This window comes from Ixodes scapularis, unplaced genomic scaffold (assembly GCF_016920785.2).
Source record: "Ixodes scapularis isolate PalLabHiFi unplaced genomic scaffold, ASM1692078v2 PGA_scaffold6__148_contigs__length_123643588, whole genome shotgun sequence".
In the NCBI taxonomy this organism is placed as follows: domain Eukaryota; kingdom Metazoa; phylum Arthropoda; class Arachnida; order Ixodida; family Ixodidae; genus Ixodes; species Ixodes scapularis.
The window spans coordinates 45,727,441-45,742,192 of record NW_024609881.1 but is presented as its reverse complement, the minus strand read 5'-3'; the positions used below and the strand labels follow the sequence as shown (position 1 = coordinate 45,742,192).

The 14,752-nt window shown below is 50.4% G+C and overlaps 1 protein-coding gene across 1 annotated transcript; it reads right to left on the bottom strand.

Moving 5' to 3' along the window:
* Positions 1-12,132: 12,132 nt before the first annotated feature.
* Positions 12,133-13,902, bottom strand: LOC120838441. Its single transcript, XM_040208375.1, has one exon. The coding sequence runs from the start codon at positions 13,900-13,902 to the stop codon at positions 12,133-12,135; it is 1,770 nt and encodes a 589-aa protein (XP_040064309.1).
* Between the last annotated feature and the right edge of the window lie 850 nt (positions 13,903-14,752).

Sequence of the window (14,752 nt, the reverse complement as noted above, 5' to 3'; positions counted from 1 at the left end):
TGAGAGCCTCGATCATATTGTTGCGGTGATTATGAGATGATTTGTGACGATGGAAAATGGGCGTCCAAATTGGTAGGGGCGGAACTTCGTAATAAACCAGATTACAGCCAGACACTCGCGTTCAGAGATGGTGTAGTTTTGTTCAGCCGGTGAAAGTGTGCGGCTGGCGTAGGCAATGACAGGTTCTTGGCCTAGTTGGTGGTGGGCCAATATTGCTCCAATGCCGTGGCCGCTGGCGTCAGTACGTAGCTCAGTAGGAGCGGATTGATCAAAATGGCCTGAATTGGGGCTGGATGTCAGAGCTGTCTTCAAAGCTTCGAAAGCTGCCTGTTGGTCGGCAGTCCACAGAAATGATTGGTTTTTCTTTAGGAGGTTTGTAAGAGGACGCGCAATATGAGCAAATTGGCAAATAAATCGACGAAAGTACGAGCATAGTCCGAGGAAACTGCGGACGTCTTTAGGTGAGGCTGGTGTTGGAAATTCTTGGACAGCTTTTGTTTTGCCGGGATCAGGTCTGATGCCGTTTTTGTTCGCAAGGTGACCGAGCACTTTGATTTGAGAGCTTCCAAACACGTATTTGGAGGAATTCAATTGAAGGTTTGCCTTTCGGAAGAGAGCGAGTAACTGATCGAGCCTCTCTAGATGAGATGGAAATGTTGTGGAGAAAATAATTACATCATCTAAGTAGCATAGGCATGTGGTACATTTGAGCCCTCGCAAAAGTCGGTCCATCATGCGTTCGAAAGTCGCTGGGGCATTGCATAAGCCGAACGGCATTACTTTGAACTCGTAAAGACCGTCTGGAGTTATGAATGCAGTTTTTTCTCTATCTGACTCGTCGACGTTGATCTGCCAATATATCTGGTGCCAAAATCAATAGAAGAAAAGTACTGGGCGTCGTGTAGACAATCAAGTGTATCGTCGATACGTGGCAGTGGGTATACGCCCCTTTTTGTGATCTTGTGGAGCCGACGATAGTCAATGCAGAATCACCACGTCCAGTCCTTCTTTTTGACAAGGACAACTGGGGAGGACCACGGGCTAGAGGATGGTAGAACGATATCTTGTGCCATCATCTTATCAACTTCTGTTTGTATAAGGCGGCGTTCACTGGCAGAGACCCGGTAAGGACGGTGATGTAGAGGTGGTTGAGTCCCATGCATCGGATGTGGTGTGTGGTTGCGGTGGTCCGACCGAGATGGCGACTCCCTAGAATAGATTAAATACGTCATGGTGTTTGTAAAGGAGATTTTGAAAGTTTATCGAGGAGGGAACTCGCCAGAGGACTTTGAGGAGGAGATGGCGACATGTGCACGGCTATAGCAGATACACTTCGCGTTATAAAGGACGATGTTTCGGCTAGTGAAGTTCCACTGGGCAAACCTTGTGTAGTCTGGCTGAAATCAACGACCCATAGATACATTGTGCCAGCCGTGATTGAAGCAAGAGAATGGGGGACAGCAAGTTGTTTCGTTAGAAAAATGTCGACTCTTGGAGATGCAATATAATCGCCATCAGCTGAAAGGTCGTTTGATGCGACTCTGAATGTGACGGCGACTAGTGGCGGAATGCGGTGGCTGTCCGTAGAACGTAGCTTTGAAAGTACCGGTTGCGGAATATCTGTTGGAGCGGCGACGTCAAGTTCGATTACTCTTTTTGCGCAGTCAATGAGGGCAGAGTGGGCAGAAAGAAAATCCCATTCGAGTATTAATGGGTGGGGACAGCAAGATATGACCGTAAACAAGACGAAGGTCGATTGGTGATCAAAAGTTATACGGGAGCCGCACATGCCAATGGAACGTATAACATGGCCGTCTGCGCCGAGCAATAGTTTGGAGTCTGGTGGTGTCAACGGTTTGTGTTGCTGTCGTCTCAAATCGTCCCTCATTATAGATATGGCAGCTCTAGTGTCTATAAGGGCGAATATACCGGTACCGTCGATTGTAATGGGCAATTGATTGTGGACACTGGCGCATACGTCGTTTGGAGGATTTGTGGGCAGTGACAGTGATGCAGCTTCACCTCTTGAAGCTGCATGAGTTAGTTTCCCGAGCTTCGGGGAGGACGAGCGCGCGAGATAGGGCGACGAGGGGCGGGCGACAGACACTGGCGGCGACTTGGAGAGGAGGGGTGGTGGTAGAGGGGGCGCGATACCAAGCCTTTGTCTTGGGGATGGAGAGGGAGCGGGGGTGTGGGAGAAACGATCATCGAAGAAGTGGCGGTAACTAAGAGAAGAGAAGGCGCGTGGTCGGTTATTCCATCGGCTACGGCAGTAGCGGGCGATGTTACCAACGGCATTGCAATGGACGCAGATGGGTTTGTTGTCCGGTGTCCTCCACGCTGCAGGGTCTCGTCGCGGAACTTGACCATCCGAATTAGCTTCTGTATAATCTGGGCGATCGGCAAAGCCCAGGCTCGACGTGTTGGTGCTGGAACATGAAGTTTATCGATTTCTTGGCGGATCACGGCTTGAACTGTAGATATGGAAATTGGTTCTAGTTCTGCAGTAGAGTAGGAAAAAGCATTGAGCGGGAGCATCGCTTCTAGCTCACGGCGTACAATTTTAGCGATTTGTGTTTCCGATGAGGGAGTGGCTTTCGTGTTAGGGAGCCGGGTGAAGTTGGAAGTTATCCGGCGCTTCTTGACCTCTTCAAATCGCCGGCGTTCCTTCACTAGGGTTTTGACGGTGGAGCAGTCCTTAAAAACAAGAAGTTGAAACGCGTCATCCGCAATGCACTTGAGGATGTGTGAAATTCGTTCGGAGTCGGCCATGCCCGCGTCGGCTTTGTGACAAAGCGACAAGATGTCTTGCACGTACGCCATGTACAACTCGGTCGAGGTTTGGACACGGGAGGCAAGTTTTCGTTTTGAAGATAGTTTTCGGCCTGTGGGATCGCCAAAGAGGTGTTGAAGTTGTTCGTTACACATATCCCACGAAGTGATTGTTTCTTCATGGGTCAGGAACCAGGTTCGTGCCGTGTCTTTCAGATAGAAAATGATGTTGGCCAGCATGATGGTAGGGCCCCATCTGTTGGGGGTACTGATGCGCTCATAGAGGTGGAGTCAGTCCTCGACATCTTGGTCTCCGGTTCCGGTGAAATTTCCAGGGTCTCGTGGCTGGGAGAGGATCAGTGGTGGTGTAGGTATTGTCGGAGTACCGTCGGGCGGGGTACCGGTATGGCGCATTTCGCTCTGCAGTGGGCGGTGGCGGTTTCGAAGGTCCAGGTTGGGCGAGGCGTAGAGGTAGAGGGAAAATCACCAAAATGTTACGGTGATTATGAGATGATTTAATTTACATTGAAGGGGGCATCGGAAAAATAAGGGTGCTTGTAGAAAACCAAACGAGCTCCTCTAGCGTCTTTTTCTTCCTTGGTCCCCAATCCCGAGATGCCTTTTTTTCCTCTTCGTACCAATATATTGCACCAGTGGCCCAATCCATATTTTTTTCAAAATGCTGCAAGATTCTTTGGTATGAAACAATGAGAGCACTTGGGAAGCAAGGCGAACAATCTTCTTTGTAGGACCTAGGGACAAGAGACAAGCCGCAACAGGCAGAAAAGTGACGTTGGGAAAACTCAGTCTGGGTCACTGTGGCTAAATAGAGCCAACAAGATTAGATTTTCTTGCACAAAGCAATGTCAACGCTTCCTTGTGCAATGCTATATATGTTCATACCAACCCCGCATATTCGTACTATGCATTTTTAAACAAGGTGGATTGCTTTCTCTCATCAGGAGTGGTAAATCAGTATCCGTGATGCGAGAAGGGGTCCGCAAATTATAGATTTCATGATCCAAAGTAGTTAGAATATGACAGCATTTTTCTATCTGGAATTTTGATGTAATAAAATGAAAAAGAAACAATTGTGCGTACCTTCTGAATTGTGAATATCGGTATACGGTGGTGCTTTTGCTGGGGAAGGCATCCCGGATGGCACCGAAGACGCACGAAGGCAAAACGCGTGTCCTCCATCTGCCCAGCCTGCCCCACACCCAGCAAACAAACCGCCGATATGCAGTGTACCGGTAGCGCCTAAACTTACAGTGTAACAAAAATGAGAATACTTAATACAATTACTTTTTTATCCGAATTTTTCAGCACTAGCGAGGTGTAACAATTGGTACAGGGATATTTTGCTGGCAGCCGGCACAACCTGGGGAAACGAAATTGCCGGCACTTTCCCCTATTGGCGAGTATCACTGGGAATCGTGTTAACCTACTCCTCGCCTGCGTTCACGCCGCTTCGCGGTGACAGTCTGCAGCTGGTCATTACAAAAATATTAACCCACTTGATCTTAGCCCCGCTGTTTTGATTGCACCCCCAGAAAGGCAGTCCCATACCATTTAGTTCAGCGACGTTTCGTCCAAAACATTTTTTTCTTTTTTCAGAGATAATTGTAAAAAAAAAATGTGTAAATATCGCCAAATGTTTGACGAAAAAAAACAATATGCCCATTTTTGGGATAGTACCTGGATCTGCTGCGTGTGAAACAGACAACTTTCCATTGAGCTATTCTGCAGCTGCAAATAGTTGCTTCGGCTACCGGCACAATATTCACTTCCTAGGAACATAGACTTACTCGTGGGTGTCCTTGCGCTTAGGCAGCTTCCTATCGTGGAGCTCGAAGCAGGCTAGTTTCAATATCGTAATGTGCAGGCAGACGAGGGAGAACTCCTTGTTCGGAGTGATACAGCCGGTCGAGTGTAGGCCGGAAAGTTTCCTGCCAATTTTTCTGCAGCAAAGCCACTCCCCGGGCTCGAAGTCAGGCAGCACCACGCATTGGCCACATTCACAACCTGTAAAGAAGTTGTACGGGTGCATGTTCAACTCGAAGTCAGCACTTCGTGCTAAACGTTTGTGCGTTTTTCAAGCTCTTACCGATTAATGTTCGTAAGACGAGCGATGTCTTCAGCCACGAGAAGGGGCGACGACTCGGCGACGTCTTCGTCCAAATCCGCTTATTGGTCGGGCGTGTCGTACCGGATGAATCGTAATTGTTTTGATCTTCCAAGATTTCTCTTTGGAAGGAAGAAAAATATGCCTGTACCGCAAACGAAGTAGAGATACCGCGCTCGTCATCCACCGCCATCGCAGTCCAGCCCTCTAGTCCCACGATACCCGATACGACGTCATGTTGAGATCTATGCAGTCAATGCACAGGATGCTTCCGGTTGTCTGTGCAACTTTTTATTTTCAGTCAACGTTATTGCAGTTTTTTACAAACCACATAAATGGGTTTCATATATTTTTTATATTTATAATATTGAGTGTGTCCTTCAATCACCCACAACTTCGATTAAATTTGGTTGTTGTGTCTAAACCTTAGAAAACGGCCCGTGACCACGGAAGAGAGAGTGAGTGCGACTCAAACCGGCCAGTTCTCGATCGGCGGTTTTCGGGCGGAAAGAAACCGAATTTCGAGCAGCAAATGGTTTTCTGGGTAGTTGAGCCCACATATGGCATGCACAACTAAAAACCTCGGTGAGTATGAATACCCTGTCAGTGTCCCTTTACAGACCCCAGGCTGTCGGTTGTACTGCATTGCCTAAATTTCTTGTCTACAGCTGGTAGACAAGTCACTCATTGGGGCAAAGTATTCTAAGCTGCACAAACATACACACACCCCATTTAATTAATTTAGCATGGGAAATTGTCAGCCGCGCATGCTAAAAATGCGACTTATTTGCTTCGCCTTTGAAGCCTCGGCGGCTGCAAGAGCGCTCGTGCAGCTAGTTCTCCAGTTAAGGTAGTCAAGGCCAAAGTTGGTCAGGCTACCCGCTCGCGCTTGCACAGCCTTCGCAGTTAGTCTCTGCTAAGGTGAGATTGAGCATAGAATCCACCTCTAACTTGTTTTTCTCAAGAACCTCTCCAGCTTTTTTTTAATTCTTTTTATGTGCGTTTATTAATCAAAATTGCGACCAAAAAGGCGGTATTCTTCTGAGCAAATTGGAAAAGAGCTTTGATTCTACCTCCCACTCAATTTATTCGCTCAGTGTCTGTCATCCTATGCGAGCAGAATAAAATGCGAAGGAAAACACAAACACAAGAAGGATGGAAGAATGTTTCCGCACAAAATCACACAGGCCGGCAAAGAGAAAAAGAGGAAGTATACAAGAGGGACAGATAGACAGTCGCAGAGAGTCAGACTCAGTTATAAGTCGGAGGTAGATTTTGAGCAGTATAATTGTTGTGTCCCACACGAGCTTGCTGCTCGTCTTTTTAGACATGCCACAACCTTACAATCTTTAAAACCAATTGAAAAACCGATTGTTGTTGGGCAACTAGCCTACCGTGCGCGAGTTCAAAAGCAAAAATCATTATTTTAAGGTAAAGTGATTGAAATCATATAACGCTCGTTTAGGTCGAAGAAATCCCACTTAAATCAAGTAAACTTGGTTTATATGCTCTTTTATTCGTAATGTTTCCCACCTTCCTGGGAAGTGCGGTCATGAGTGCGCGACTTCTGGAGTGAGGAACTACGCACGGTGACGAACCACATAACGTTTCCCAACCCTTGTTAACACTAAACAAAATTTGTGATATGAAGTACTTAAAATAATTTAGGGGAAATCCCCAATGTACACCAGATTTACGTATGATTGAATTTATTTACACTTAATATGAAGCACACTTATTGCCTTCTAGGTGGCCTGTCTCCGCTGAATATATTCGCCAGGTCAAGGAACCGACCCCGGACCACTCCAAGACTGGCGAAGCGCTCTACCAACAGAGCTCACCAGGAGCTAGCCATCAGTATACAGCAAACGATTGTTAACAGTTTCTACCACTCTTGATTGTAACTGCCGGGGGAGATCAGACGTTTAATTATTAAGTAAATACGGATCCGAAGAACTAACTGGGGATCTGTAGGCAGGCGATTGCTTCGTTTTTTTCGAGGCGGCCATGAAACTAAATAAAGTCGCATAATTGAATATATAGTAATTATGTAAAATTTGTCCTGTGACAACATAGAACACAGAAATTAGCATAAAAAACATAACGCTAAACACAAAATGGAAAACGTACCACAATAGCCGGTTCTTTCTTTCCGTGTCAAAGTGAACAATAGACATTTCTCTAAATTATGTAAGTATCAAAGAAAATGCTGGGAAAGCAGGCACACGCGCTTTAAATACTCGACTTCTCCATAAGAAGAATCGAAGTGAATAACCAAAATGAATCGTCAGTGGAACGCGCGTGCGAAGTGACATTTGTTTTAGATTGTTGCTTTCGAACAGTTAAAGCTGAAAACTCCAGCACGCGCAGCACGTCTACCTAGAATAGGTTCCCGGTATTCTTTTTCATGCTTGGGTGATTTGGCCAAAGGTCTATTAGAGTCGCTACGATAATTGATGTATTTGGCGATCCAAAGACATAAAAAGATGAGTTCTGACTATTTCTGTCTTTTTTTTTTTTTTTTCATTTACACGAAAGTGTAAATGAAAATTTTTAGTAACTTCCACTCAAGTTACAGATTACTTTCGAATTTCAGTAGCTGTTTTGTCTATCAACAAAGATTCCTGCACAAAGGAGATAAGATGTTGAAAGATCAGCTGATATTTGCAAAGACGGGTAAGTATGTGGCGTAGGAAAGGGAGGGGGCAAGAAGATGATTTTGGAGAGTCAAAAACCCCTCAAAAATTGTCACAAACCCCCCCCCCCCCCCCCCCTCCACCGCAACAACGCTGCTACAAGGCGCGGGGAGCGAACAGACGCGACGCAAGAGAGGCCAAGTAACTGCGGGATTAGCACCGAAGACTTGCGTTTCTTTGTGTCCCGAAGCTCAAGGACTCTTGACCCATTTTAAGAAAGGGCTGGTCCTCGCTTTTCCCCAACGTAGAAACTCTCGCCCACTAAAGGAGGTGCACAAACTGCATCCTCACTCAAAGGAGGCAACAAAATGCTGCACTCGCTCTGAAGCTCATCTGGTGCTCCCGTAGTTTGTGCGGCACTCGAAGAATCGCGTGCTAAAGGGCAACGCAAAGGGGACCATTTTTGCCGTTGTCTTTCCTCCCAAAACTCAGAATATGCAGATCTTCAAAGATTCAAAGCTCGTTCGAGAAACCTGTAGTAATTCTACCGACGTCTTTATATAAAAAATAATAAACAATATGTCACAGGAAGGCGGTAGGCCTCCCGAGTGACGATGTGAAAGAAGGGGACCGCTGACCGAGCGATAGGGCCACGCTCTGGTGGAGAGTCTTACCAATGAAGAGAGACGGAGGCGTGTGTCGGATATATAAATGACGTTTAATTTGACAGGGGTAGTGTAGATAATTTGGCGCTATATAATATGCAAAAATCACGTAGACATCAAACGGCAGATAGCACAGGTACACACAGTATAACGGTTTACAATTTCATGCTTCGGGTTGCCTAGACAGCACTAGAAAAATACTAAGTTTAAGAGAGTCCAAATGGTAAATTAAAATAGAATAGGTGAGTGCAAAGTAAAAAAGTCTCATCTGGCGCAGAGGTGCTGGCGTCTCCCTGCGCGGTCCGTCCGAGGTGGAGAAATTCCGACGGGTGGCTTGGCACACCGTGGGCGCGCCTCACTGGCCCCGCACGCCCACTTTTTGCGGTCGCACACTCACCGGAAGCTTCGTCCGGTGCCTGGCGTGGGGCCGTCGACAGGGTCTCGCCGCATCCCTCGACGTCGCGATGCGTCCGTCTGCCTTAGAGTTCTCTCTCGCACTGTCAGTCCTGGCGACCCCGCGGTTCCCGCACTCTCTTTGTTCCCACGGTAGGTTGTTGCCCCCTCGGTCTGACCCCTGACCCTAAAGCAGGGTTCTTCTCAACACTAAGACCCACCAGGCAATTCGAGCGCTGACGAAAAACACATTCAAACAGCGAGCCGCCAGCTCGCCTCGTAAATCTGGGGCTGCAGAAACCTGTGTACCCCCCAAAACCACTCTAGGTTGTGTATACCAAGAAACACCGAACATGCGGTCGCTTCAACGAAGCGCTCCCTGCGTAACCTGACACGCGCCTGGCCGCGAGCTCATCGGCCGAAGGCGGTCGTTTACTTCCCTGGCCATTATTCTTCCGCAGACGTCATCACGACCCCCGTCGGTTTCTGGAACAGCCGGTTTCTGTGACACAACCCCCCACTTAAAAATATTCACTCGTGAATATAGGAAACAGCACAAGAAAACGGCCCACACCACGTATGCTACGGAACTAGTAGCTCTACTAAATGAAACGGTATCTCTGCACTCTACAGTAAAAGAAACACTTACAGCCAAGAGTAACACAGCACTCTGCGAGGCTCTCCCCCCCCCCCCCCCCCCCCAAAAAAATCGTGGCACATATTTTGTAGCACAAAGTTTGCCGGTGATAAATACTATGCACACAGAACTAATACTTGTTTAACACTTACAAGAAAGAAAAAAAAAAAAATATTGCGAAACGGGACAAAACGTTGTAATACATATACTCGATAGTTTGGCAGGCTTCTTCCCGAGGTGCATATCAGCCTGGGCGCCTAAAGCCGACTCAGGTAATCTGCTCCCACATTTTCGCTGCCTTTAATGTGTTGCACGCGAAAGTCGTACTCTTGCAGCTGGAGACTCCAGCGCATAACGCGAGCGTTGGCATGACGTGTACGATTAATATACAGAAGGGGTTGATGATCCGTCTGAAGCACGAACGGTCTGCCATATAGGTAGGTGTGGAATTTCTGTATGGCCCATACCAACGCCAGTCCCTCACGTTCAACTGTCGCGTAGGCAGTCTCTATCGGCAGTAGCTTTCTGCCTGCGTATGCTACTGGGTGTAACACCCCACCGTCCTCCTGCAGCAAGACCGCTCCAATGCTGTGATCAGAGGCGTCCGTCCTCAAGATAAATGGTTTTTCTAGGTCGGGTAACTTGAGTATAGGGGCACGCGCTAGCATCTGTTTCAGCTTGTTGAACGCCCTCTCGTGCTTATCCTCCCAGTCCACCCGATTGCTGCCGCCCTTCCGAGTTAGGTCTGTCAGGGGGGGCGGAAACTTCGGCGTAACCGGGAACAAATTCCCGGTTGTATCCGGCCAGTCCCAGGAACGAACGAACTTGCCGCTTGGTCTCGGGCCTTTTTGCAGTTAGGATCTTGTCGACAAGTCCCTCCAGTGGAGCCATTTGGCCTTTGCCCACCTGGTGTCCCAGAAAGGCCACCTCCTCCTGCCCCACCTCGCATTTGGTCGGCCTCACCGTCAGTCCGGCGTCCCTGATTCTCCCCAACACCCGCCGGAGCGCAGACAGGTGTTCCTCCCACGTCTCGGTGGCAATCAGAACATCGTCGTAGTAGTACGTCACTTCCGGCACTTCGTCTAACAGTCTTCGCATGAGTTTCGTGAAAACCGCAGGGGCAGTCTTGATGCCGAAGGGCATAAAGCGGAACTGGTACAGCCCGGTTTCAGTGGAGAAAGCGGTTTTGTCTTTCGACTCCTCGGTCAGAGGGACCTGCCAGTATCTTTTGCAGAAATCCAGTTTGGTGAAATATCTTTTCGACCCCACATCAGCGAAGAGTGTGTCGACCCGGGGAATCGGCTCGGCGTCGGAGACCAGCACGTTGTTTACTCCTCGAAAGTCGACACACGGCCGGTGCGTGCCGTCCGACTTCTTCACGACGAGTGCGGGGGAGTTGTAAGCCGAGTTAGATCTCTGAATGATGCCCATTTCGGTCATCCTTTCCACTTCTTTCTTGATCGTCTGACGCACGGCAAAAGGCAGCGGGTATTGCCTGACGTTGATTGGCGCGGTTGTTTTCAGCTCCAACCTGCATTCGGCCAAATCTGTGCGTCCAGGCAGGTCCGAAAACACAGTGTCGAACTCAGCAATTAGCCGTTTGGCTTGTCTTTTCTGCGCCGCTGTCAGTCCGTCAGAGATCACCACGTCGAGGCTGTCTTCTTTCTTTTGGAGGTTCAGTAGTGGCATACCGCATTCCTCTTCCCTGTCAAAGGTGACCACCGCACACTGGCTCACCTCCGGTTGTTTGGTCTGGACTTCCCGTTCTTCATATTTCTTTAGCATGTTCAAGTGAAACAGCTTTGTAGCGTGACCCAAGTTCACGGCATAATCCAGGTCCCCCTTCCTTGCAACAACATGGTAAGGTCCTTTCCACTGCATCAGCAGTTTGTTGTGATCCGTTGGTAACAGGATGAGGACCTTATCCCCCACCTGCAGTGTGCGGTTGCGAGCTTTCTTGTTGTAGTGTTGCTTGTAGCGGGCACTCGACCTTTCCAGCTCCTGGTGGGCCACTCGGCAAGTATTCTCAAGACGGTTTCGAAGCTCGAAGACGTACTGGTATGTTGTCCGGAGCTCAGGTTCTAGGGACTCGTTGGTCCACAATTCTCTCAGAACAGAAAAGGGACCCCGCACCTGTCGTCCGTAGAGCAACTCGAACGGAGAAAAGCCAAGGCTGGCCTGGGGCACCTCCCGGTAAGCGAAGAGAAGGGGGCCGAGGTACCTATCCCAATCATTTGGTTTCTCCTGGCTCATCCGCTTGAGCATCATCTTCAACGTTCCATTGAATTTTTCCACCAGCCCGTTAGCCATCGGATGGTACGGCGTCGTGTGCAGCTGGCGCATCGACAGCAGTCGACTCACTTCGCGCATGAGATCGGAACAAAAATTCGCACCGCGGTCGCTGAGAATTTCTCTCGGGACCCCGGTCCGAGCAAACATCTCTACCAAGGCCTCCGCCACCCGTTCGGTGGTTATGTCGGGAAGCGCCACGGCGTCCGGGTAGCGGGTTGCATAGTCCACCATTGTCAGAATGTATCTGTTTCCCTTCGTCGTTGCCGGTGCGAGGGGTCCCACGATATCGACAGCCACCAGCAAAAAGGGGTTGTCGATAGTCGGCATCGTTCCGAGTGGCGCTCTCGACACCTTGCCCTTAGGAGTTGTCCTTTGACATTGGTCGCACGAGTTGACGAACCGCTTCACATCGCCTTGAACTCCCGGCCAGTAGAACTCCCCAAGGATGCGGTGGCTTGTTTTCTCCACGCCTTGATGCCCCACCAGTATTCCGTCGTGAGCCATGCTCAGGACAGTGTCCCGGAGGCCCCGGGGAACGACCAACTGGTGGTATTCTCGCTCGCCCGGCGTCCGGAAAACGCGGAAAAGCAACCCCCTCTGCATGACGTACTCCTACGTGTTGCCACTTTTCCGCCATCTCCAGACCTTCCCCATGCGTTCAAAACAGCTCCTCAGGGTATTGTCTTTCCTCTGCTCCTCCGCCAGTTTCTCGGGCTTCTCAGGTTCGCCGCCGATCAGCGGGACCCGAAGGGGAGAACTCGTCTGTTTCTTCTGCTTGTTGCTCCTTGTCTCCACAGCTGCGGTCACGGGGTATGCTTCCTCTTCCTCTCCGCTCCCCTTGGGTGGGTTTCCTGCATTCTCTGCCTTGGGCAGGTTCCAACTCTGATCAGGGTCTCCCGGGGCGCGAACGTTCGGGATGTTTCCGAGGATGACATCATAAAGCGGGTTCTCCATGCACTTGGCGATTAGGTCCCCCGTGAAAAAGGGCGTGTCCACGTGCACCCTTGCCTCAGGCAGGATTCGCACAGTGCCGTCTACTAGATAGACGGGACTCGACTCTCCCATCAGATCGGCCTCAGTGATCAAACTTCTGCGCACCACCACAGTATTACAGCCGGTGTCCCTTAGGACGCTAACTGTCTTGCCTTGGATTTTCCCTGCTGTGACCGGCATATTCGTCATCGGCGGCTCCGGCTCCGACACCGCGTTCAGGACAGGTACTTTTGTCCCATCCTTGAGCTCCACGTAGCCCCCTTGAACACAACTTGCGGTTGTATTTCGCGACTCTGGGGTCTCCCTGAGACAGGAAACCTTGTTCTTCTCATGGGGCCTACTCCAACACTGGCTTGCTGCGTGTCCGGTCTTTCCGCATTGTCGGCACGCGATGGGCTTCTTGGTGGAAAAGCCGGCCCTGCAGTCAGCGGCCAGATGTCCAGTTTTATCACATAGGAAGCATCTCCTGGGCGGGCGCGAGCTCCCCGAAGGCCTTGCACCTTGCTTGGCCCGTGTCGCTTCGTCAGCCCCACCACCCTTGCCGTGAGTCTCCTGTTGTTGTGCCTCTAAGTACCGGTCAGCCAGCTCTGCCATGTCGCCCAGTTCCTTACTCTTCCTTTTCCGGAGGAACAAAGACAATTTTGGGGGGGGGGGGGGGGGGGGGGGGGGGGCTCCGCAAATAAACTGCTCGGTGAGCAAGAGGTTTCTCAAGGCGTCAAAATCCTTCGCCGTCTCTGACAGATCGACCCACCGATCGAGAAAACTGGCCAACCTGGCAGCAAACTGGGTGCCCGTCTCCCCTTTTTCCGGCTTCCCGTCCCTGAACTTCTCCCGGAAGCCCTCGGCTGTCAGGCGGAACCTCTGAAGGAGCGCTTTTTTAACTTTGTCGTAGTCAGCCGAGTCTTCCGGGGTCAGTCGCGAAAACACCCTGAGCGCCTCTCCGGTGAGGCAGACGCTAAGTGCGGTGGCCCACTGCTCCCGTGGCCATCGCTGTCCCGTGGCCAGCCTCTCAAATCTCAGGAGGTACGCGTCCTGATCGTCCTTCTCCTCGTTGAATGCTGGCAACCAGCGCTGGGGGTTCTTTCCCAGAGTTTGCCCGGCCCCCTCGGTTCCTCCACCTGCTGCTGGCGGAGGCGTCGCCGCGTTCTGGGCTTCTCGTAGTTTGATCTGGGCCTCTCCGAGCTTTACTCTCAGCTCCAGCGATCGAAACTCGGCATCTTCTCGGGCTCGAGCCTCTTCCTTGGCTGAATTTCTTTCTTCAGCCCTTGCTTCTCTCTCTAGGGCCTTTTCTCTTTCGCCCCTCGCCCGCTCGGAGTCTACCCATTCCTTGAGGGCTGAACCTTTGAGCCCGAGCTGCTTTCCGTACGAAATAAGGTCGCCTATCTCCATGTTTATGTCGCACCAGGCAATCCGTTACGCGACAAGGCTCCCTTCAACAATCCAGAAATCACTATCCGTTCTAAGGAAGCTGCCTCTATGCTCGGCTCTCTCTCTCTCGTCATGGAAGCCTCTCCACCGTGGTCAGCAAGTCCTGTCGCGGACGCCAATTTATGTCACAGGAAGGCGGTAGGCCTCCCGAGTAACGATGTGAAAGAAGGGGACCGCTGACCGAGCGATAGTGCCACGCTCTGGTGGAGAGTCTTACCAATGAAGAGAGACGGAGGCGTGTGTCAGATATGTAGATGACGTTTAATTTGACAGGGATAGGGTAGATAATTAGGCGCTATATAACATGCAAAAATCACGTAGACATCAAACGGCAGAAGCACAGGTACGCACGGTATAACAGTTACAATTTCATGCTTGGGGTTGCCTAGACAGCACTAGAAAAATACTAAGTTTAAGAGAGTCCAAATGGTAAACTAAAATAGGAGGATAAGTGAGTGCAAAGAAAAAGTCTCATCTGGCGTAGAGGTGCTGGCGTCTCTCTGCGCGGTCCGTCCGAGGTGGAGAAATTCCGGCGGGTGGCTTGGCACACCGTGGGCGCGGCTCACTGGCCCCGCACGCCCACTTTTTGCGGTCGCACACTCACTGGAAGCTTCGTCCGGTGCCTGGCGTGGGGCCGTCGACAGGGTCTCGCCGCATCCCTCAACGTCGCGATGCGTCCGTCTGCCTTAGAGTTCTCTCTCGCACTGTCAGTCCTGGCGACCCCGCGGTTCCCGCACTCTCTTTGTTCCCACGGTAGGTTGTTGCCCCCTCGGTCTGACCCCTGACCCTAAAGCAGGGTTCTTCTAAACAC